Raw genomic sequence first — 26,789 nt, forward strand, 5'->3', positions numbered from 1 at the left:
TTAATAACTATTTACTTTGTACCCATATAGCCACATTAGAATAACTTACTATCTTCTTCAGAACTTTAAAATACATTAATAAATGAAAGTTTAGTAGGGTGATGTATGTCTGACCCTCCAACAAGTGTACAAATGGATTAGAATTTCAAAATATTATATTAAATACGTTGATTTTACCATTTCATATGCACGAGTCTAGCGATAAAATACACATTAGTCTTTGCAACACAAAAAAAATAATAAAACGGCAAAAAAAAACACACCAATGTTAAAAAATAAACCTTCAGTATAAACTGCAAATCTTATCATTTAGAAAGTAGTTTACATTTTTTTCATATTAGCAATGTTCAAACAAATCTCACGATCATTTTAATAAATAATCACCTGAAGAATCGTTGTGTGATGTATCCGTTGTCCATTTACGTATGTATGAGCGTCAGTATGGAGAGGTGTCAAGGTGACTACGCCTTCGTTTGCCCCCAAAACACAATGCCTCGGTTGAATTGAAGGTCCGTAAAGCTGCAGAGCGACTCCGTTAGCCGATCCAACCTATATAGATAATCAGTCGTTATTAAAAACAATAGAACTGATCGGAAGATCGAGAGATAGACGTACCTCAACAACTTCGCTGCTGATGCACACTGTCCTGCCGTTGTCCATCTGCGAGCCGTCACTTTGCAATTCGACCAAAACGCCAGCCGGAATTCCTGACATGCTATTCGCGTTGCCACCGGCTCGTATAGAGCCGGATTTTTTTTTCCGTCGTCGTGGTTGGCAGTCGGCGGGCCGTCTTCGCACGTGGAACATTATGGAACCTGAAACAAGAAGAAAAATATTATGTAGAGACAATGTGTACAGTTGTCACTAAAGAGTGGTTTGGATACACTTCATTTGACATATAGGACAAACCAATTTGTGCATACACTTCTCGGAACATTTGCCATCTCCATTTGTAAGACAATTTTGTGAAAGCGAAATTGAATCATGCACCAGTTGTAAAATTTCTAGATTCGCGCTATCTGCATCAGCGTTTAAAATAAGAACAGATTTAAAAAATCTTTGCACTGATTGCATTTTGCCATAATAGAAAAAGTAAAATATGTCTTAACACATTGAATACTGGGCATTATTCCTAAAAATGGAGCCGTGCGGCGGGGATTATTTGCGAAAATTAGGATACAAACTTATTATTTTTAAAACATCGTAACTCTTTAATTAGTCAACATTTTAACGTCAAATTTTAAAAACAGATTTATGATGATCGTTTTTTTGTATTCGAAATGATAAAATCAGTAAACGTCAAACTGTGGATCGCGTACCAATAAAATAAAATATAATTTTTAGTTTAGAATAACCAAATAAATATATTTTTGAATAAAAACAATAAAGATAATAATAAAATGATGATAAAATACTGTTGTATATAATAAAAACCGAAAATATCTAATTTTGAGACCTATACAATCAATTCAAAATTTTTAACACTTGACGGTCAAGTTACGCAGCGATATTTGCACGACACCCAACTCTCCAATTTCGAACAAACGTAACGTTTGCCTATGGCTAAATGTAATCTTTTATTGTTTATGTATTATTATTTTATATTTCTGTTATAATTTATGTATTATAATTTTATATAGTATATTTAATATAATTAAAAATTATCAGTGATTCTAAACATTTTATTGCTTTAATATTATATATTTACCACTTTTTGTATTTTTACCACACGGTACGCAATGTGTTAAAATAATGAAAAACGCGCACTTACTGTATACTTCGCATCCAATAAAGACTCGAACCACCAATGTGTTTGGATAGTTTACAAATTAAAGTCCTAATTTTTGCAAATAATCCCCGCCGCACGCTCCATTTTTAGGAATAATGCCCGGTATTCAATATGTTGGTAATCGAAAACATGTTGAGAACAGTTTATTTAATTTGAACAGATCGGGATCATTTCAGGTCTAAATATTATAAAATATCACATTTGGGATTGATGAATCTGCATTTAAATGCCCACGATACCTCTACATACATATATATAACAGAAAATAATGATAAATAAAAAACATTATATTTTATATTATAAAAATATGAATTTGATTTACTGTAATTTATTTCTTAGAAAATAGTATCAATAAATGAAGGAGTACGAAATAAATAAGCATTACAAAAATATATTGTAAACCTAACAAAATATAATAATGCAAAAAGTTGTAAAATAAATTAACGCAATTAAAAGTTGAGAATCACTGATTATTTTGTTATAATGCTTCGGGTTGATAATATGTACTTAGATATTAGGTCTAGCTCAACATTTCTTTTTTTTATGCGGTTACCTTTGAATATTTTGGGTTTTTTGTAATTTTGTAGATAAGAATTTCAAGAAACATATCTCTAAAAAAATTACCATCTTTACCTGAATCAAACCGATAAGGTGGGGTTTTTCGTTAACATTTTTTTTTTAACAGCGTGCGCTAAGCCTAACGGAAACGTTACATTTGTTCGAAATTGGACGGTTGGGTGTCTTGCGAATATCGCCGCGTAAATCGACCGTTAAGTGTTAAAAATTAATTAAATATATTTATATATTATTGATATGTGATTCGCAATTTGGTATTAAGTGATTTCACTATATTTAATAAATAATATGTGAGATAATTCCATAGAAAAAAATTGTATATATATATGTAAACATACATCTTGAAACGAATTTATTTTACCCGAGTTTTGAGCCTCTGGAATTTAGAATTTCTACTTTTTTAAACTATTTTTAGTTAATATGATATTAGTAACATCTGTAGGTAAATCCCTAAATAAATACGTTACAGTAAATACGCAGTTTACGTGGGTTTTTTTCGTATGAAGTTAAAATGACGAAACGCACAAATTTGTGCACACCGACGCAACGGAAGGTTTCTGAAACGCACAAATTTGTGCACACCGTACGCAATGAGTTAAAGTTATTTAAATTTTTTTAAGAAAGTAAAAAGAGATAAACAATAGTAAAAAAGTATATCATTAAATGCATTATCTCCATCATACATTTATAGGCAATGAAGAAAATTTTAAATCATCAATAAAATTAAATACTTAAAATATATTTTTACAAGAGTAAAAAATTAATTTCTTTCATAGAATATGGAGTGGGAAAATATTTTTTTGTTGAACCACCTAATTTTAAAATAAAATTGAGGGGGTAATAATCCAAGGTTTAGTATTTAAAAAGTATTACTCTATAATGAATAAGATATGGCGCAACGCTCAAATTTGACAGTTGCGAAACTTCCATTTGCTGTCAAAGCTAACCTAAACGAATATAATAACGGGAGAATAGTTATATGTTTCGGTTAGGTTTGGGTTTGAACAGTATGAGAAACGTAGCGGGGAGTAACAACTGGTGGTTTTTGAGCGTGGAGCCATGCTAACTAACAAATACCAATAATAATAATATGTTTTATGAACCATAATATAAAAACTTATAACTTATTATTTAACCCTTTGATACTACGGTGTTTTTAAAAATTCTTCTTTTTCACATACATATTTATCGGTTCTTCCTATACATTATTTTAAGTAAATTCATTAAAAAAACTATTTCTTGCCATTGTCATACTAACGGGGTAAAAAGTTTACAAATTAATTTACTTTTTCGAGCATCGTGACGTCAACAGCGATCTTTGTTAGCATTTATTTTATATTATGACGAACAACGATACATCGTTTTAGCACCCAAAGGGTTAACTAAAATATCTTATTAGTAAACTATAGGCGTTTTAAGAAATCAGAAATATTTTTAAAATAAGAATCATGATTAGATAAGAAACAATGTCGGGCATCGTGTTTCGTACATTTTATTATATTACTATTATAATTAAATATTTATAAAGACGAGGATTTTCAAATAGTCATGGAAACATTTTAAAGTACATGAACAAAAACACTATTTGACATGGTCTATCGAGATAAATAATTTAAAATTTGTTTAAAAAAAATTTTTTTAGAAACATTTAATTGAATTTTATAGAATTTTCATTTGACAAACACTGATCTATAAAGTCATGTGTGAGTTTGCTTGTTCATTATGTACACGCTAGTCATTCAAACTGTGTGAATGTAATACATTACTTGATATTTTAAGCAATGATATCAGTTATGTTAGGTCAGCTGTTAAGTTACATTACATTAACATACAGAGTATTAGTGTTCCATTGATTTTTAACATATACGATGTTAAATCGGTAAGTAAGTGTTGTAATACGAGGTTATGCGCCCAAGTTGTCAAAAAAAAACTATATGATTACGTTACTTTTTATTTTAGCAAAAATGGCATATAATGTTTGATGACGTCAATATTACTAATTAAGTATAATAGCCCATTGTTTTATCTATACGCGCCACGGAGGTTCCGTTTTTCATCAGATTTTTTTCTTTCAAATTTCCGCAATATATGATTTTTTTTGTTTATTTAACGTAGATATATAAAATCATAATCATTTCGATGAATTAGTCAGAAGGTTTTTACTCGTCTGCATTATACAAAGGTGCGTGCCGATCGGGAAATAACAAAAAGTCTGCTTCTACCCCAAATATTCGCATTGGCCAGACCATCTAGAATAGGAAAGGAGAAGGACCCCCATAGCCTTAATGAGTGAACACTGCGTGTAAATGACACGAGTCTAAATTTAGACAAAAATAAACTTGTCTTGTACGTATAAGCATATATGCAAACAAAAAAAAACATTCACCGTTTCAAAATTTATTCAAAACAAAATATTTTCACTGAGCGACTTAATTCCAAGGGCTGTGATACATTAATATTATATCGAAGGGGCGCACTGGGTGCCACAGTTCGACACTCATACTTGCACCGATTGCATGTATCAACTTTGGCATTCTCGATCCACCGAATCCGGCGCTATCTCTCCGCTGCATTGTCATTGTTCATTCGCTCGAATGGACACGTTATTGGGACAATGCATACTTGGACAAAGTTTCACTCGGATCAATACCGAAATTCGTGCTTTTGGAGATACAATTTCGTGTTTGTCATTATAATTATAATTGTATTATTACCATTACATAAAGTGTCCGTGAGAGGCGAAAATATCGCGTGCCTAATGGTTGTGAATTACATTTAATTGGTCGAAAAACGGCCAAATATCATCACGGTACACCTATGATATCCATTTAGTAATTAACTCAGTGAAAGTTATCACCATCGAGTAATATTACACCATTCATTAATTAACTCCGCGATGACATTAAATTAAATTGTTGAACTAAAAAATCTCGCTGCACGATGTTATTATTTTGGCCAAAGTTAAAAAACTATTTACTTATTTAAATACAATATAATTTCAAATCACATAATTAAAAAACATTCCACAATAAAATAAAATGTTTTATGTTATTTTTATTTGATGAAAAAATGTTGCGCGTTCAACTTTCATTATTATTATTATTCTGAGGGATTTAATAATTTACTTACATTTTTAAAATAACCATTATATATGGATTAAAATTTCAATTAGACAAAATAATAACATTACACAATGCTATATATAGAACGTCATTAAATTAATTTGTTGAAGGTTATTTTTATTTGTCGGAAAAAAAACTCACTTCAACGATCAACTTTCATCGTCACAGTTTAGTTTTTTTTTAATACTTCAATATTGAACCAAATATCTAAAATTACGTATTAATATAAACAGTTATCACAATGTCTCACAAAATTATGTGGCCACAATAGCTCCAAAACTACTCTACTTACAACATTAAATTTGCCTTTCTATTATAGTAGTTGCCTTCTTGAAATGCAGTGTATATGTAACTATGTAAATTGAAGTTCAACTAGACAACTTTAGATGTGGATGGCATTGATTTGGTTTTATTGCATTCTTGAGCATTCGATAACATGTTAAATCTAGATATATATATTTTATATTTTCATCAATACTATTGCCAATTAAATGGAATAATATATTTGATAAAACAGAAAGAAAAAACACTACGGATTATACAAGAAACGCACAAATATGCGTGGAGCGAAGAGTAACTCTGAAGCTACGAAAATAATAAGCAACAAATCAAATGGTTAGAATTTTAGTCAACTTTGGGTCATGATAAAATCAGAATTTTATCAGCAGCCTGGTTAGAATAAATAGCAAATGGTTAGAATTAAAATATAATATGGTCAGAATAAAAAAATATAGGACAATCAGAGTTAAAATAATGAATGGTCATAATTACATTATTTAGGGTCAGAATAAAAATAGCATACGGTCAGAATAAAAATATAGGACGATCATGTGAATTAAAAAATATTATAACTTTTATAAATATAAAGAGGTAATAAATTATTTATTTTAGAAATATCTTATAAAATATCTCGTTTGCATCAAAACTGATCGTCAGCTTAAGTGCGAGCGAGTGGTAGTAAGCGAGCGTTAGTCAGAACATTGAACACCCCATGAATAGCTCTCAACAAATCTATTTAATTGTATGTAGAACGCGAAGATATTCAGAGCGACGAACGAAGCTATTCTTTATAAATGCTGTCCGATGAACTATATAATAATAAATACTGACTGAAAAAAAAAGATTTTGACCATCTGTCAAAATAATTCTTAGCATTTAATATAAATTCTAACCAGTCCAATTTAAATTATAACCATTTAATATAAATTCCAAGCAATTAATATAAATTCGGCACATCAATATTTATTCTGGACGCTTATATTCTGAACGTTGTATTTTGACCATTTAATATATATCTGACCACAACCGTATTAAAATTCTTACCCGAAAATACGGCGTTTATTGGTTAATAACAGCGGAATATGAGGACGAAGCTTTTGTTATATTGCGATGTTAAGATTTCGTTCATCTACAACCATTTTAAATATTCACACTACTATACTACTTTTAACAGTCGACCGAGTTTGTTTAACTAAAGCAAACTTGAATAACAACGCATCTAGTTAAATTATGTCATATTTTTATTACAAAAATGTTTTGAATTCATCCCTAATTCCTAACTTACAAAGTCATTCAAAGTAATCAAAACTCTAAACTATAATGTATATACATAGAGATTTTGGATACATATAAAAGTTCATTGGCCACCTCAGCGAAATTCTTTAACATGTCGGCGTCATCCTCTGCCATGGCAGTTATTTACGAAGCGAGTGCATAAAAGCTTCCATACATCACTCACATTCGTATTTATAACCATGCACCAGACGAGATTCCTTCGAAGCTTATCAGTCCGTTATTAGAATTTACGTTTCAAAGAATTTTATTTCAGAAGCAAATGTTAATAGTAATTCACAAGCGTTTGCTTGGAAGTGCTTTTCGTCACAAAGGATCTCCTTTCATCTCTCCTACAAAGAAGAAAACTTAAAAGCATATCTATTGGCGCATAAAAGAAAATCGACATGTCTCTTTTTCAACGTCGCGTACACGCCCTGAAAATCTATTAAATTTAACACACGAATGGATGTAATATAAGAAGTTTCAGCGTGAAAGCCTGGGGGAAAAACCACGCCGATGGTTTCGATCGGCTGGAAATTCGGTTAGACGACGTCGCTTCCTGAAGCCCCGAGGGTATTTGAGCAAAGTGCAAAACTAAAATTGAATTAGGCAATGTTTTTAGTTTCACTCATCGCGAATTATCACAAAGAAGAATCATGTTCCAACCCATATAGCGTGATGTAAAAATGAACAAAATAATTAATAAATAATGACACATGTGCCAAAATAAATATATCACCAATTAGATTAGTTAATAAAAAGTGTTTATTTTTAATTTAAAATTTACTTTTGCTTTGACAAGTTATTTACTTGATGATATCTAATAAAATATTACAAAACGTACGAAATACGACGCATGACATTGATTCTTACCTTTTAATCATTATTTTATATTAAAAGTATAAGCACTAGGTTTTTTTTCGTGCGATTTTTATAAAAGAAAATCTCGAATTAAATAAGGGTCGCCTTAATATATACACACGACCCTAATATTTCTGTAGTAGTTTCTCTTCTAACTTCAGAAGATTTATTTCCGCCTTGGGATTTGGCTAACTTTCCCTATGTTTATGCCATAATAAATATCATCTTTACAGAATCGAATCCACACAGTAAGGCCAACATCGTTTGACCTATTTACGCGAGATTGAAATAGTTATTTTTATTGAGGTATACAATACCGCAGTATACAAGTTTTATGTCATAAGATAGGCGTAAAAAGAACCCAGGAGGAAAATAAAAAAGAGATTGTATCAAGTCATGAAAAGTAGTCGCTCATGCGCGAAAGCTTTGTCATTGTCTCAACGGCAGGACACGCCATTTATTTTAAGTTTTCTGTCAATTACATTCTTTTTAGACGGGTATTACGGAAAGGTCGCATGGCGTGGGCGTGTCGGGCGAAAATTACTCATATTCGTTATCGTATCATAATGCGGACATTTGATACTGAAATAACATACAACTAACATTTCAATGGCATAACGCATGTGGATATATGTACGTATACAAAAAAACTATAACGTGCCAAGATTGCGTGGCACGATAGTATCGAACGTCAGTAAATTTAATATATAAAATGCATATTGATTTATATATGCACTAAAATATTTTTCCATATTTAGATTATGGTTTTTTATTGCTCTTCAAGCCAATAATATAATTTTACTTTTTTTTCTTACATTATTTAGTATTTAAAGTCTGCAATTGCGTACATAATACTATTAAGTACCACTTATATTGGACAATTTTAATAATCAACTGAACAAAAATGTTTTACATTTAAAAACAAGTAAGAGACAAATATAAACAATGACTTAAACGGACTTTCAAAAACCATAAATATAAATCAAATTAATCAAAACTTATATAATCGTTTCTTACCACTAAGCAACACATATTATATTTATACAATGCATTATAGTATCGTCGAAAGAAATAAAAATATTGTTTCGTTCAACTTTATATTCGTATTGTTGTGGTCATTGGAAAACAATCAAAATGGTTTCGTTTATAGAGGGTCACCCGGGAGAACACGGCTTCAGTAGACTAAATATTTTCCCATTCGTCTAGAGCAGTGGTCGGCAAACTTATTAGCCAAAGAGCCAAATATGTACATTACAACGATTAAAAAAATTGAGAGCCAAATCTATTTATTAATTTAGCAAACCTTTATTATAATTTTCCAAATCAACACAGACGTTCAAATTTAGAGCTTCATATTTCCTTGTTTTTTAAATCTGGTGCGAATGCCCGTGGATATTTGTGCCAGAGCCGCACTTAAGGGGTCAAAGAGCCGCATGCGGCTCCGGAGCCGCACTTTGCCGACCTCTGGTCTAGGGGAGAACGTGTAAAAGGTATGACACTTACTGACTTAACCACATAGATGGATTTGATGCTACTTCTACCTTGCCACCGCAAAAACTACTCTAACAACTAAATATATACCGACAGAAACACCCAGCACATCACTGGCTAATAAAAATCAACCACTCTGACTCAAAAGTCGAAAAATTAAATTTCCCAAGGAGTAATGAAGAGTTTGTTTTATATAAAACTAACACATTAGTTATTAAAATGACTGCTTGCAAGTGTCGACATGCTTGGCATTTGCTCCCCCCCTGAATTTTTAAACCAAAATTTTTCGGGTTATCCCTCAAAGAAAATGTAAAAAAAAGTCTCGAATCTAACACAAACATATTTTTTTAAATTTGTCATTTCAGTGAAATCTTATATTTTCACCGGTAGATATATATGTTTACTAGTGAAAATATAATTTATCTGGTAGGTGTGCGTATACGTACATATATATACATTTACATACTTATAATTATTTATTTACGTGCGATGTATAAATGTTAAAGTGTATTTTCACTAGTGAATTCCAAATAGATTTTCACCAATAGAAATATATTTCTACTAGCGAAAATGCAATTTAACTGATAAGATATCTATGAACATAATTTGACAGTTGCGAAGCTCGGTGAACGGACTTCTTATATGAGAGTATTGGTCAAAATGTATTCAATCCGAATTGCCCCCCCCCCCTAAAACCCCTTAGCTACGCCTCTGACCACTCCTTCGCTTCCAGCATGTGAGCTGTTGAGTTCGGATCAAACGGAGTCACGCCAAGCGTCGACCGAGTATATGCATGTCCAGTTATGAAGTCCAAAATTTAAGAATTTAACGATAATTGAAGATGCAGACAGTGCTACGCTTAACACGTACATATCTTACGCGATTTCAAAACTGTAATTAATTTATAATATCAATAACTTTTGTACTAAAACAGATATTTATTGACATCTATTATAATCCGATTAGAGAAAAATATATCCGCGTTAAAACACAAACAGGACTTTATTACCCCATGTTACAAAGTTAAATATGCATTACATTACAAGGTAATAAAAACAAGACATGATGGTAATGTACTTTTCTCACGGAAGTGAAACATTTGCGAAACACTTGTATGAATACACATTTGAAACGCAGCGAAACAAACAAATTTACTTGGAAACTGAATTCTTAGTGTTCCAATTTTACCAATTTAACAATCTATATTTATTAGTATTATATGGTGTCGATGGTATTTCACAGAAAAGCCTTATAATAAAAATTGACATTTAATATTATATATATATATATACACCGAAATAAACATTATTTTTTGTACAGCGTATACGAACACGATATTCGAGAAACAGATAACGCGAGAATGCTTCTTCCATTTTATTAATCCTTCAACCAGTTTCGTCGCAGAATACTTTTTAATGGAATCTTTTTTTAAATGCCATCGATCGTTTATCTCTATAGTTTATTTAAACCCAAATATCATTCGGTGTTTTTGAATAACGTATAAAAATAGACTTACAAATATAGCACAATAAATAAAAACGACATGGTTTCACAACTTATGTCCTACAACCCTCTACCACTTCACTTTTATAGCGAGACATAAAATAAAACTGTAGACATAACACAACCATTGTGCTTCGCTTTAGCACTTCGTTAGCACAGAAACATATATTATTCACAACAAAACACACGGAATCGATTATGGCACCTTCTTTTGATTAAAAATTGAAGCCTGACGTGAAAATAGCAACTAACGGCGTCCGGTTGACTGTTCCGCAATGCGCAACTCTTCGCCGAAGGAATGACACGGAATAAGAAGAAAAAATGACCGCATGTACTGTGAGCCGCAGAAAATACCCACACAGACAATGTGCATGTGTGTAGATTGCCCGAAGCGCAAGTGAGGCTTCAGCCTTTCAAGTCTGAAGCACTCAGGGACGAGTGCCAACACAGAAACTTTGATTGCTACCCCAGAAGTGGAATGTTTGCCAAGGAAGAAAAACAGTTTTTATAAAAGAGAACGTCTATATAGACGATTTCTTTGGTCCTTATAAAAGCGGCGGTTGGGGGATTGCATGTATGTATTACAAAACAGATCTTGATGAGTTGGCTATTATTTCTGAAAAAAAAAAAAATTCTCATTGCACGACATGCAAAACTACTATAAGCAAAATTTAATGAGTAAAAGCGTATCAAAAGTTTCAGCTGTTACCAAATACGTACATGAATATTATTATTGTATTTTATGAAATCAAAAGAGTGTCGAAGTTATACGTATCCGATTTAATTATAGAAAAGTCGGCGAAGCACATATTATTTGTTGTTTTTAAAAAAAAAATAGGATGATAACTACCAAAGATGGCTTGCTATAGCGGCGTAGCGCGAGGGGACCGCCCCGAGCGGCACTTGCTTAGGGGCGACATTTTCGCAATGGAAGGAGTGTTCGTGTAGTGTGGTTCTTAAACTGAATGCGCTAAAAATATATATCCACGAATAGCTAGTAGAAAAATTGAATATGTGAAAATCATAAACAACAGTTTAACAAATGCTGATTTTATGACCCGTCCGATCATAAAATGCCGCCTAAATAGATCAAAATGTTTTTGACCGGCCCAAAAATTTGGTCAGTTTCTTAGAATCGGTAAAAGTCAAAGTTACACCAGATGTTCCTCATTGTTTGTTCGAGTCGAACGCGTGCTAAAATAATGGTACAATACAAAGATTTTATATTATATAATTGTATGTGGGAGGGGGGGGACAAAGTTAAGGATCGTTCCAGGCGGTACAAATCCTAGCTTCGCCACTAGCTCGCTATAGTGTTGAATGAGTAATTATTTTCATATAATTTAATAATGTTTAAAAAAAATCTTTGTAACCTAATGAAAATATAGTAAATAAATAATTCGGCACTGAAAGAACCAAGTTTGAATTCTATATAAAACGTAATGTTTTCCGATTTATATCGTATTTGTAAGATCTCAATTAATGATTATTCTATAATTATAATTCTGATTGATTATCATAGATTTTTTTGATCTGTATAAAATATCAAGTAAGCGTTTATAAAAAGACGATTATATATGTGGATATTACTCACACATACTTTTGAACGAATATATTCATAAAGTGATTTAACCGCAGTGTATATAATCATAGTACATATTCATATTTCCTTTACTGTGGTGTACACCGACTGTACATGTCATCTCATTATGTGAATATTTCGAATAAAATATTATTTTATGTATTCCTCCGAGTCACTTACATGTTAAATTAAATAATTATAATAAGTAATTATCGAAAGAAACAAAAACAAATATTATCAACAAAACTGTCACTAAAATAATTGCTTTAAGATAATTTTTTTCTAATTTTAAATCCCTAATTTATACACATTTTTACATGTACACTGAATGTACATCATCGGAGCACGCGATTTCTTTACACCGTAAGGTCGAGTTTTCTACATATATATACTATATATATTACCAAATGCATAATTTAATTTTAAACTTGTTAATATAATCACAATTATTTATGAACTTCTTGAATATTGTTGAATTTTATAAATTCAGTCATTATACTAAACTATACATATACTACATGTTTAGAACTACTGTCACTATAGAATTTTTTTACATATATAAACATAAATAATTTATTGGAAAATAAAAATAAAATTTCACAAGTAAGTCGACTGTCCAGTTATATTAATTTTAAAAAGCAAAAAACATTTTTGTAAAAACATTAGTATATAAGGTGTAATAGATGATTTGTAATGATTAATAAGTTTGTAAATATATGTAGGATTAAACCTTATATTTAGATAATATAAACTGTTTTGCATTAATATTTTTAAGCAAAATAAATGTATCATCAAAATTATATCAAATTTTATTATAATTACTGCATTAGAATTTTTAGAATGAACCAGAAATAATTTAAAAACATTTTTATTAGAATATCAGAAGTTCAAAAAGCCAAGTAAAGGGTATTTTTTAAGAATTCCGTTCTAGCATCAGTGAAAATAACTACTTTTTAAATGTTTACAACCGGCTAGTTATTAAGTTTAAATAAACTGGAATGCTTTTTCATTTCCACCAATGACGATTTGAGCATCTATAATAGTAATTCCTATGAACGACGGCGACGATGGACGGTACGTAGGAGCGATTATTAATAACTAAAAGCGCATGTTAACGAACGAAATCATAGTGAAATAAATATTATGGCATTATATATCATTAAAATAATCCCAGTTTATCTTATAATTATGACACAATTTAGTGAATCAGTGGCCGGCAGAAAAATTGTGTAGTTTCGAATTACAGTGCCATTGTACCAGAAAATCAATTTTTGATCTACATTGACATTAAAAAAACATATGTAAAAATAAATATTAATGTGGATAAATGTTGTATTAAAATGCCATTGAATGTTTGGTGAATTTTAATAATAATTTGTGGCAACCCTTTTCAATTCAAAATGAGTATTCATCACAATGAGCGTTTCATAAATACAAATTGAATATACGCGTGTAATTAATTATTTAAAAAGGTTTTCATACGATCGTAAAAAAACGATACGAATAATACAATTCCATTATACATACTCCTTATTGTAAAGCAGGGTTGCCAAAATTTGAAAAACAATTAATTTATTACATATATTAAATGATGAAAACTCACGTCTTATGCCCCAGTCCATCATAGCTTTTTGTAGGTCAAAGTATTAATCAATTAATTACGTGGTCCCTTTTTATTGATGGTCAGTGAGTTTCATTTTCACGCTTCTTTTCGTTGTAATTGCGTGTGTATTATGTGTGATGCAAAAAAATCATGCACACAAAGCTCTCATGATTTATGCATGGACTCGGTACGGCGCTCGACATTCCTTTCGATTTTCACACACATTATGACATTGTGGTTATTAATATTTAATAATATGTAAAAATGTATGTGCAATGATTATTATAACATATGAATTAAAGCAAATTAAAAAAAAGATAATAAGATATGAATAATTTATTTATTATAATATTATTGAATACACTTGTGTCACTTGTGATTATTTATTTATTATTATATTATCGAATAAAAAGTATGTCTATTTATTATTTTATGTCACATTGTCAGTCACATTCGGACGCAATAAACGTCCTGCCTTCGGGCAAGCTTGGAGTATTGTGTTGATGAAATCGATGTGAAATGCGCCTTCGCTCTTTACAGTGCTTTTAAAAGTGTGGCTCGTGTCGAGTTTGTTTCCGCTTTATAAATAATTACTTTCAATCCGTTCATATTTATTGAAACTTTTACATTTATAAGTATACGTTTCATTGTGGTACAATTTTCTTAGAAAACTCGCTTTAATAATAGAACTCGGATTTTTATTGATATAGTATTTGTATCGCCCTATTTCAACCGTACTTGAGATGTTAAATATTAAACTATTACATTTTTAATTATTATATTGAACGTACTTTAAAAAGTAATATCATCAATATTTAATATCGTAACTCTTCTTTTTGCATGCATGCATGTATGCATGCATGCGTACACACACCCTTATTTTCAACACAACGATGATGAGCGTTAACATATTGGATGGACTATACTTTTATGTCAACAAAAGCAATAAATAATTATCATTTACAGAAATCTTGATAATTAATTACATTTATTGAAACATAATAAAAATGAAATAGTACTTGAATATATAATAAATTTAAATATTAATAATGTAAATATTTTTTTATTGATTCAGTCAGATGACGAAATATATTATTTTCTGTAAAATACAGATTTTAACAAATTTGACTACATAATGTACGCGCGTATAATGTCAAGCAATCACTACCTTAACACATAATAATTAATAAGCACACATGTGCTCGTTGGTTATTAATATTTTTCAACAAAAATCGACCTTTCACATAACGATGGCTTTCGTTTATATGTGTACATATGTATGTATATATATTAGGGGTACCGGAAAGAAAACCATTATTTTAAACATCGTAGGTCTTATTGAAATTTTATTTTCATATTATTTTACATATTATAAAATATAATCCCCATAGTTATCTAGAACTGTTTGCCAACTTTTAGGCAATTTTTGGATTGCCGCTTTATAACAATTTGGTGGTTTCGAATTAAAATACGAATTTAAATGATTTTCGACTTCCTTCAGATTTTCAAATTTTTTGTCTCTAAATGAATGTTCCATAAATCTAAAGAGATAAAAATCAGAAGGAGCGAGGTCTGGCGAATATGTAGGATGCTTCAAGACTTCAAAATTTAAATTGCATATTTTTTCACGGGTCATCTTTGCACTGAGAGGGTGCGCGTGGTCGTGTAACAGAATCACTCCTTTTCGGTTTATCAAATTCGGACGTTTCACTTTTAATTTCTAATTCAATCTTTCGAGTTGTTGACAATAAACTTCTGCAGTTATCGTATCACCCAGTTTTAACAGTTCATAATGGATAATTCCACGAATATCCCACCATACACACAATAGGACTTGCGAAGGGTGAGGTCGGGCTTAGGGGTCGGAACAGGTACTTCCTTCTTTTAAAGCCATTGTTTTTTTCGCACCACGTTGTCGTATACTATCCACTTTTTGTCACTAGTCACAATTTAATCCAAATATGGGTGAATTCTGTTTCTTGACAACAGTGAATCGCACGTGTTCATTCGCTCCTCTTTGTTCGCTACGGACAGCGCACGGGGAACCCAAACACCCATTCGATTAGTTTTGCCGAATTTTTTTGTGTTCTTGCACTGTAGACCACGGAGCAGCAAGTTTTTGGGATAAATCCTCGATACTTTGACGAGGATTTGATTACAAAATGACCATCAGCAGTTCATCGTCGAATTTCGAAAGTCGTCCTGATTTCGGAACGTCTGTTAAAGTCCTATCGCCAGATTTAAATCGCCGAAACCAAAACTGGCATCTGTTTGCTGTTATTACTGCTCCATAAATTTCAATAATGGTTTTAGCTGCCTTAGTTGCTTTCCAGCCTTGATCGAAAAAAAAAGTAGCATGCAATGCCGTATGTATTGTTCGATTGCTTCTGGTTTGCTAATTTTACCCTTAAGATTAAAAAAATATTTATGGCGCAAAAAGAAAGCCGAGGAACAATACTATAGAAAAAAAAACATACAAAGATGCTCACTCCACCTTGTCCAGGGTCAAACTGATCTCAAACAAGGAATGTAAAAAAAAATGGAATCTTTTCCGGTACCCCTAATATAAAGAGTGATCCAAATTCAGTTCTCGAACTTTTTATTAAAAAATCAAATTTAATAATATCTTCAGATTTTTTTTTATTAATCGAACGTTTATGTATTTCTTTAATTATGAAAAATAATATAAATTATATGGCTGCCTCTGGATCTTTTGCAGCAGCCGGTCCTTTCGATGACTTTTTCGTACGTTTCGGGCAGTATCTCGGCTATAACTTGGCGGATGTTGGTTTTTATGTGCTCCAACGATTCGGGGTTGTCAGCGGAGATATGACTTTTAGAGTAACCCACAAAAACATCCAACAGAGTAAAATCGGATGATCTTGGTGGCCAATTGACGTCACCGAAACGTGAAATAATGCAACATATCAACTTTACACGCAAAACACAAACGTTGTACTCGATGTGTGGAAAGTTGAGCCGTTTTGTTGGAACCACATGTTTTCCATATCAATATCTTTGATTTCGTGCCAAAAATAATCGGTTATCTTGCGCCTATCATCGTTTTCAAAAAAGTGAGAACCAATGACGCCGCCTGACTACAATACGCACCAGGCAGTCACTTTTTGGGTAAATTGTAAACTAATATTTGACACTTTGAACACGCGTGATTGTTGATAGCTGTCTGATTTACAGTGCTACCTGACAGCTGTCTGATTTACAGTGCTGCCAACATGAGAAACTTGAATTGGATCACTCTGTATATATTATATAAGGCATTGATATTTTAACGACCTGACAAACTTCAATTAGATTCAGGTTCCATTCAAATTATGGAACTGTTCCTTCGGGAATTGCCGATTGTGTTTGTGAATGGGTAAACACAGGGCGTGATTCCAAAATCAATACATTGTCAAAGTTTAATAGAGAAATAGAAACAAGAATTCACACGTAAATTTTCATTTCTATTAAATTGAACATATAAATGTATTAGAAAAGAATATCATTCTTATTGCTGCAAAGTTTGAGAATAGTAACACAATATGTTACTGTGCAAACTGTTGCACAAAAAAATATATTACTCATACTCGAATTGGAGCAATTGACCTTATTAGTTATATTCAAATAAAACAATGAATGTTTTGCGATATGATTTCGACCCATCCAAGTACTGCGCGTGTTTGGCGTTGCTTAACCGTGCGTTGTCGTGAAAACGTCAAGAAAAGCAATCAATCATAACCGAAATTAAAGACAACAAGAGCATAGACGATTCGATGCACCTATTTGTATAAATAGATAACATAAAAATGTCTAGAATAATATGTAGAACGCAAGAGACCATTTTGTCTGCAAAAACTACAAAGCAGAACGGATGGCGGCGAAATATAGCGGATTTTACTTCATTGTGTTCAATACGTTGACGAAATTCAATTGGTTTATAAAAAATAGTTTTTTGAATCATCAGTGATCTCAATTAACTCAAATAAGTCCAAGCTATGATTCACTGAACCAACAATTATTCTCCAAACAATTGTATCTCGATGATAGTTTAGTTAGTTTGCATAAAGAGGTGGGGCATAAAGATAAGGAATGAATACTTAAGTACCGGAATGAAATCTAATATAATTTCTTCAACTCTTTTATTTCTAAATTTTGACAAAAATATTGTAAGAAGAAAACATTAAATAATTAATATTATATACGGAGATATGTCCCTGTACTGATATTTTATTATATATTATATTCTATATTCAAATGTGTGTGCATAAGTAACTCAGGGATGTCAATACAGCTTTTTACAGGGGGTGGGGCGCAAAAATTGGCCAGCCAGTGATCGTTTTTAAATATTCCGATTTAATTAATATTCGTGGTATTTCACGTCAAAAGCAATAACATAGTGCCGTCTGCGACGCTCGGTTATCTAGCGTTCATATTAACCATTTGAAAACAGATTGTTATATATTTATATATTACATATTACTGATGAAATAAAATAAAAAAATATTATAATTATATAATATTTTTTTTTAATTTAAATGAATGTAAATGATTTCTATAGAAAATAATACTAATAAATTAATGAGTATGAAATAAACTAACATAAAAAAAATATTTAATATTAATTTTATAAAAAATATTGAAAGCTTCTGTATTGAAAAATCGAATAATATGTAATAAATATGTATAATAAATTAACGAAATTTAATAATATAAAATTAATTTAAAAAATATTAAAACATACCAACACAAAAAAGTAGTAAAATAATCAAAATAAAACGTTTAAGATCACTAATTTTTTTCTAACAGATGTGTACAAATTAGCTCACTACACAAAGGGTTAAGATTTTTATAATAATATTACTTTTTGTTTCAATATTACTGTTTTTTATTGCTTGTGTTAGACCAGTTTAGTAGCGTTCATATTAAGACTTCGAAAATCGAAAAAAGCATATCTAAACCGAATTTTGACCAATATGAGAGCGAAAAAAGCAATTATCCCTTCTCAGAAGTCAAAAATCCATGGCAAAAGCAATAAAATCATGTTGGCGCCATCGCAGTGGGAACGATCGTTACCGAGCATTCCCATTGCGACGGCGCCGACACAATTTTATTGCTTTTGACGTGAATTTTTGACTGCTGAGAAGTGATAATTGTTTTTGTGCCCTCCTATTGGCCAAAATTCGGTTTGATTATATTTTGATTGTAATAATATCGGTAAGGAGCAATATGCGAGAAATATATGAGAAATATGAAAATGTATTCCAATATGATTTCACTAAAATGACAAATTTTAAAATATATTTTCGGGATAGATTCGAGACTGTTTTTTAGGAATAACTCGAGAAGATCTGGTTTAAAATCAGGGACGTCATTTTAGTGTTTTCCGGGGAGGGGGGTGACCAGTCAGTAATCGTTCTTTTAATATTTCGATTTCATTAAGTTTCATAGTATTTATAAATTCATTTTTTACCAAATTCAAGGAGGATATGCCCCCATTTTCCCCTCCCCCACACTAAATGACGTCCCTGCAATCACTATTACAGACTATCGAGATCAAGCAACTTTGTGAGATTATGAATATTATTGTAATATAAATAAAACAATGGTAAAAACAGTTTTTAATGACAAAATATTGCCTTGGGCTATTAATGTAAGAAAATGGAGTTCTAACAGACCGCCCGGAAGACCACGACTACGCTGCGTTAAATGTAACTCTTGTAGAAGGATGAAACATAGGGCTGGAGGAAGATGACGAAACCTTTTTTTAAATGGCCATGGCATAGATTAAGATTAAGCTGGATTATAATATTTTTATTATGATTGTTAAATCAGAATATGAGAAAAGGTTATGTGTATTAAGTAATTGTCATGACAAGATATTATCTTAGCCAAGTTGTTACTCCATTCTCAATTTTTTTCTCAATGGAATCAGCCAAATTATATTTAGAAGCATGATAGACCAATGGTATAGTCGGTGACTAATACCCGAAAGACCTGGATTCAAATCAAATATGAACCTTTGTGTTTTTCAATTTTTTTGTGTCTGAAATCGGAAATATTAATTATTGTATATTTTAATTATTTTCCTAATCTCACAGATGAATATAAAATATCTCTAATAATGAGTTACTTCAGCTAATAGAGAATATGAAATTTTGGTTATGAGAAACCCTGTCTCTCCACCAAATGCAAATAACAAATTTGAGTAACAGTCGAGTCATAGTTAATCGAAATATCGTAACCACCCACAACAGAGAGGGCCTACACCGGGCTTTGCACTTGGTTTATCGAGCCTCCACAGCAGGCCAACATGGTAGCGAGCCACCACCGGGGCTTCGCCCTTGGTTGGTCAGGTCAGGTGAAGCGATTCCACATAGGGTGTGTAAACAAATATTAGATACAAAAGATATTTTAATTATTCTAGATATCAATAAGATATTTAAGACTATAAACAATACAGCGGAACCTCGACTTACGAGATATGATCAAAATTTTTTTTAATTTGACTCGAAATATGAGCAAAAAACATATTGCTGCTATATAAAATAACCATTAATTTATGTATTTATCATTTCAAATGCCATTCTTCTATTTAAATTTTTCGCATTGAAATGGATTAAATGGCATTTCAATTTATTTCAATGAGAAAAATTGATTTGAAATAAAAGTAATTTGAGTTATGATCTCCGTCACGGTATGAATTAAACTCGAAAGTCAAGGCACTACTGTGTGTACTTTGAGTTACTCCCGAATGTAAAATTGTCTGAAACCTTAAGAAATAATTATCATGATCCGTCATATTGACGGGTGGCGTAAACGATTTGATTTGTATCAGACAGTATTTTTTCTGGGTTTTTTTTACTCCTTTTTATATTTGAACAATGCAAATATATTAGCACTATTTTTATTTTCGGAAACTTTTTATCTTTAAAATTCTGGTCAATATATACATATTTTTAACGACACATGTTAAATTGACAGGTTTATACCGGTAAACCTAGTGTTAAAAAAGCAATGAAAACTATGAGATTGATATTATATTTGCATGTAGATCACTATATATTAAAAATTATTTATTAGAGCACATTCTCAATGATTCATTAAGCAATACTAATGCAGACTGGAATGCAATCATCCTGATGGATTGTAATTGGATTAGATTATCAAGTTTGTGACTAACGTATCCAATTACTGAAAATGAGTACAACAATTTAGAATCTCATTTTAAAATCAAGACGAGTTCACTGTTCAATACACAATTAAATATTTTTTTAATATATTAAAACTCTTACCTCTTTGATTATGTGACATAACAATCGCCAATGGACACTCGTCGTCATCTAATATATATTCAGAGTTGTCCAAAGTATTGACCTGTTGACAATCGTTACATTTAATAGATAATTATGTAAATAGAAATTATTATACTGATTAACAATCTTATAATATTAAGACTAATCTATTTAAATAATTTTGGAGTAATACTAGTATGGTTATTAATGACTAGCTTGCTAGCATAAATGAGCAAACCCTACTACAGAGAAATAGTGAAACCTATCGGAATCACCCCAAAGTCTATATGTGTGGAGTAGGAAGTTCCTAAACGGTGAGTTTTGTGACACTCTTTTTTACCGGATCAGACACTGAGTATAGCAATATCTAAATACCAATGACTTCTACAGCCGTATTATTGTTAGACTTTACCACATAATCGTAATAGTTGAACCATTCAAAGGTGATAAGAGATGAAATAGTGACTGTGCATAACAAAAATCTGTGTAATTGTAGCATACTCAATGGAGACTGTGTAGAAAAATTTTGTTCAATAAAATATGAAAAAATATATTTATTAAACTTATAAGCAGTACTAAAGATTCGTCTCTTATTAAAAAATCTACATATATTTGATTTCCTATAATAAATTCATTAAATACAATTACAAACATGTGCGTTTTCGCACATCCCGTTTAAAGGGTTTGGTTAAAATTTAATAATACACAATCTTTTCATTTACAGCATTACACAATTGTAAAAAATCAGCTTGAACAACGACAATTTATGAAAATGGCAGGAATTGAACAATTTGCTCAGACAGTCATGACCTCGTTCTCAACAGTGGTCAAAACACAATCATCTTACATACTATTTATAAACACAATTGTGTCTTATTACCTGCACTAGACAATACAATTGTGGATCAGTCTTCCCCAATCCATACTTTTCCAGCATCTCTCTAACAATGTTTGACGAACAGTCATTTATTGATAAGAGAAGCGTTTTATAAGGCACATCGGAACATAAGGATTCGCCGTAAACTTTCAACGTCCCACCTAAATAAAAATCAACATATTAATTATAATAATCCAATAAATATATGTCAATGTAAGCAAATAACGAACCCGTATCGGGACCTCCATCTTTTGATCGGAATTGTAAGAGTTTGCGTTCTTTTTGCTGCCGTCTTCTTCTCATGACTGCTTCAGGGTTTGATATTGATCTTGTGAAGGACGTCTCAGGTAGTTCTATAATAATTCAATTAAACAATATATTATTAATAATTAAATTAAATGTGCGATAAAATATCAGAACATTATTATTCTGTAATTTAGCAGCAATGTTTGACTGGTGTTGTATGAATCAAGCTTGCGACACAAATGCACAACAATAGCTTAAAATTAATGCAGGACAAGCAACATGTACAAAGTGGAGCAACCCTTTTGATTTTTAAGTAGTAAAGGGGCAAAAACAGTCGAAATTGATTTAACGGATAGAGGTTCAGTATGGTGATGCATGTATGTTACTCTAGCAAGTGTATGAGTGGACTAGAAAGTTGAAAGCAAATTCTTTGGCGCTCTTCTCGAACAGGGTAAGTACACAAATAGTAGTAGTTTTGCAGTTTTTAAATTTAACACAACCATCTGTAGGAAGGATTATGCTCACTATCAAACATTTAACAATCGAATCAAGACAAAATTAACTTCTAAGTGCAGTTGTTCTGCTGTAGCATCCATACTTTCCATTGAAATACACCTCTCAAAAGCAAATAGGAGGAAAAAAATACAACTTCAACGAAAAGGTTCAATAGGTGGTGTATAAGTGGCATTGTAAATACTGGAAAACTTGTATTGAACACTATGAATATCATGCAGGAAAATGTAATTTGGATTATTTTTTTCAATCAATAAATAACGATATAAAAAATATATAAAGTTTTCATTTGACTCACTCATGTTTATATATAACAAGTAATTTGATCATCTTTACATTACCTGTATATAATTTTTCAGCAACAGGATTTTTATCATTTTTCAAAGCGTCTGACTTCATCCTTGACAGCTTTTCTTTTTTCTTCAACTCTTTCTTCTCTCTTTTTGATAATTTCCGTTTGAAGTTTGTGTTTGTAGTGTCAGTACCACCTCTCACAGCCGATACCTATTAAAATACACAGTCAGAAAAATTCATTCTGAAGTATTAAATACCACAATCCCAACTTACAGTCTTATCGTCGACGTTCTTCAATAGAAATCTTCCTTCTCTATCATCTAGGTGCCAATTGAGCTGAACCAAAAGTGGTTTTTCGTCGTTTGCTAATTTTCGCTCTTCTTGCGAATGTAATTCGTATAATGCGTACGAAGCAACAGACAACATGCGCATATCTGGACGGAATTTTTCAATTAAAGTTTCTGAAAGCAGACACAATAATGTTATAATCATTCCAATAGTAATCGTAAAATATCTTAATACATACCTATCACATCGCTAACGGTCGCGTCTGACGCAACTCGAATGCATTTTGTAGCTACCTTCTGGCCGGAATCTTGAAAGTAAAATCTCATAACTCCATGAAAGCTGAGGTCCTGTAATCAACATAAATTTATATATAATAATTATGTGGAACATTACGACCATGACCGTTTTGACAACTGTGCGATAATATGAGTTAAGAAAAGCAGTGATATAATACATAACATAATCAACACTATACTAATTACTCATTAGAAGAGCAGTGATAACGTCAAAGAGTGACGATTGAAAGTGTAATATTTTATGGATGAGTAAAACCAATACTTTCAATTTTCAATTGTGTATGAAATACTATATTTAACATGATAATTATATCAATTATACACAAGATTTTATTAATTATTGTGGGCAGAGTGCAAATATATTATCAAAAAGAGTGATAAAATATGATACATCAAGTCTGAGTTTTATTATGTTTATCAATTAAATTGTTTCTAATTTTAAAATTCATAAAAATTATGTGCTCATTACAATTCATCTGACTGGTAAAATATGAAATGGTTTGTGAAGCTGATATCTGTTATCAGATATGAGTGGTTATATACAAATAGTGATTCAGTAAATTTTGCTGTACATATTGTTGTTTTGCTTAAAAAATAGTTTTAGAAACTCATTTAATAAAGGCTAAAAAATAACCATTTGAATTTTGATTTTGACTACACAGTATTACTAAGATTGTTTACAACTATTTTATGTATAAAAAAATTTATCAATTCAAAATTGTTGATAGTAGTTCTATACATATACACGACTACACGTGTATGTATACATATTGTATATGTATATAATACTGTTTAATTTTATAAAATACACCCGATAAGTATTTAGGTTATAAATATTTTTTAAATTTAATTTTTTATAATATTTAAATATAATATAAATATAAAAAGTTTTCGATTGATTTAAACTACTTTTAAGTAACTTCCGTTAATATTTTAAAGGTTACAATATTCGTAATTATTTTATACACAAAGTCTGAGAAACATTAGATAATGAGATAATAGTAAAATCACTTTATGCTTGTTGAAAAAATACAATGACTCAGCGTGCGTACCCGAGCGTATGTTCGTAATATCAGTTACACGACAAAAAACTAACATACAAAATGTTAACCAACATAATGTTAACGCGACATAATGCCCCCAGATAAAATGAATGCTATTTATTAAATAATAAATTAATATTGTGTTCTATTATAATACATAAATATGTATTCTAATAATAAATTAATATATATTCTATATTATTATAAAATAGTATATTTATAAGATAGGTGTATTGTTTTATTTCGAAACGAGTGAAAATTTTTGAGACAAATTTAGAACATTTTATTTATTAAGTGTTGTATTTCAAAAAATAATAATAAAGAAAGTAAATAATGTAAAAATTGCAAATATTTTGATTTCAAATAAGTTTTATTAGTTGAAAACAAAACAATAATAAATAAAATACAAGATTTCAAAATCGATAATATATATGAAACATATGTAAATATAAAATAAGCATATGTATTATATAAAACATATAAACATCAAAGACAAAAATTAAAAATTAATAAAGAGAATGTCATTTAATATATTTTATATTTATAAAAATTAATGTTACTTTTAATTATTTTCATTATAAACTTATTGTGAAATACAAGACTTATTAAATATATAAAATTCTAATGTTCCAAAACATTTCACTCCTTTGGAAGTTAAGCAATACATCTACCTTGTAATTATTTTATTTTGTAATATTATGTAATATTAGGTACATATATATTTATACACAGGGGTGTGACAAAATAATTGGACCACTCCAATATATTTAATATTTAGCAAGCAACTAATGTAGGAAATAAATGTTTGCGTTAAAAGATTTGATGCTTGTTAGTAGGCGATGATTTTCAACAAAAAATAATGAATAATGTATACTCAAAAGGTTAGGAATACAATACAGTTACAGATTGAATAAAGAACACTGTATCCAGTGTGCAGAAATTTGTGGTTCTGTCAAAAAAAGGGATAAAATAATTACGTTTTATCACCTACATAATAATTGGTAATTTGTAAATTCGATATTTTTTTATTTTTTTGTGTAAAACATTGATTTTTATAAAATGGCAAGAATAAAAAATATTTCAGCTGAATTGAAAATTGCTATTTGTAGGGAAAAAGCTACGACTAACAAACCCAATCAACACCACATAAAGATTATGTTTTAAAATATTTTATTTTTATTTTTTTAAAATAACACTAAATGTTTACGATATTTTTTTGTATGTTTGTTTCTCTGTCGAAACAATCATGCGCACGTTGACTAAACAATGCGATTATGTGAATAGGTGACCTTCGGAGAAGTACAAGTGAGAATGTATAAAAAATGTCGTGAAATATTCAAGTGATGTTATGGTCTATTATTAGAGAAAAGGGTGCCAGTCCCCTTAATTTTATTAGAGGAACGATGAATCAAGATCAATATAAAAACGTTTTGGCTAGATATTTTATTGACAAAAAATAACTTTATTTATGCAAGATGCTGAGCCCTGCCACACGGCAAAATCAATAAAGAATTACTTGGCAAGCAAAAATATATAAGTTTTACCTTGGCTAGAAAATTCACTTGCTATTAATCTAATAAGAAATTGTTGAATTGAAGAAAAAACCATTGAAAACGTGTGGCTAAATTACAAAATAAAAAAATAAAATATAATAGCGAATATGCCAAGAAGAGTATTCGAAGTAATAAAAGAGAAAGGCAGTGTTACTAGATTCGAAATTTGAAATTAAAAATGTGCAAAAATAAATTGTTTGCGTAAAAAAATTGTGCTTACTTTTAAAATTACATAAAAGTATGTAGAAACTACAAAAATATGAAAAATAATCTGGTCCAATTATTTTGTCACACCCATGTATATAA

The 26,789-nt window shown here is 30.5% G+C and overlaps 1 protein-coding gene across 7 annotated transcripts in view; it reads right to left on the reverse strand.

Annotated features, from left to right (window-relative positions):
• Nucleotides 1-26,789, reverse strand: part of cno (adherens junction formation factor afadin) — a 60,001-nt gene that overhangs the window by 14,949 nt on the left and 18,263 nt on the right. For 5 of the 7 annotated variants that reach the window (XM_088203155.1, XM_088203153.1, XM_088203154.1 and 2 more), the window contains exons 3-10: nt 23,830-23,938; nt 23,577-23,764; nt 23,351-23,513; nt 22,481-22,603; nt 22,254-22,411; nt 21,374-21,455; nt 616-815; nt 385-549 (exon numbers count right to left, since the gene is read on the reverse strand). In XM_088203155.1, coding sequence (XP_088059281.1) covers nt 385-549; nt 616-815; nt 21,374-21,455; nt 22,254-22,411; nt 22,481-22,603; nt 23,351-23,513; nt 23,577-23,764; nt 23,830-23,938 — 1,188 coding nt within the window. Of the gene's footprint in view, nt 1-384; nt 550-615; nt 816-14,081; nt 14,579-21,373; nt 21,456-22,253; nt 22,412-22,480; nt 22,604-23,350; nt 23,514-23,576; nt 23,765-23,829; nt 23,939-26,789 lie in introns of those variants that run through there. The other 2 variants (XM_088203156.1, XM_088203157.1) reach the window with 2 other exon arrangements.

This window comes from Plectrocnemia conspersa, unplaced genomic scaffold (assembly GCF_051122295.1).
Source record: "Plectrocnemia conspersa isolate PC_06_02 unplaced genomic scaffold, ASM5112229v1 ptg000014l, whole genome shotgun sequence".
In the NCBI taxonomy this organism is placed as follows: Eukaryota; Metazoa; Arthropoda; class Insecta; order Trichoptera; family Polycentropodidae; genus Plectrocnemia; species Plectrocnemia conspersa.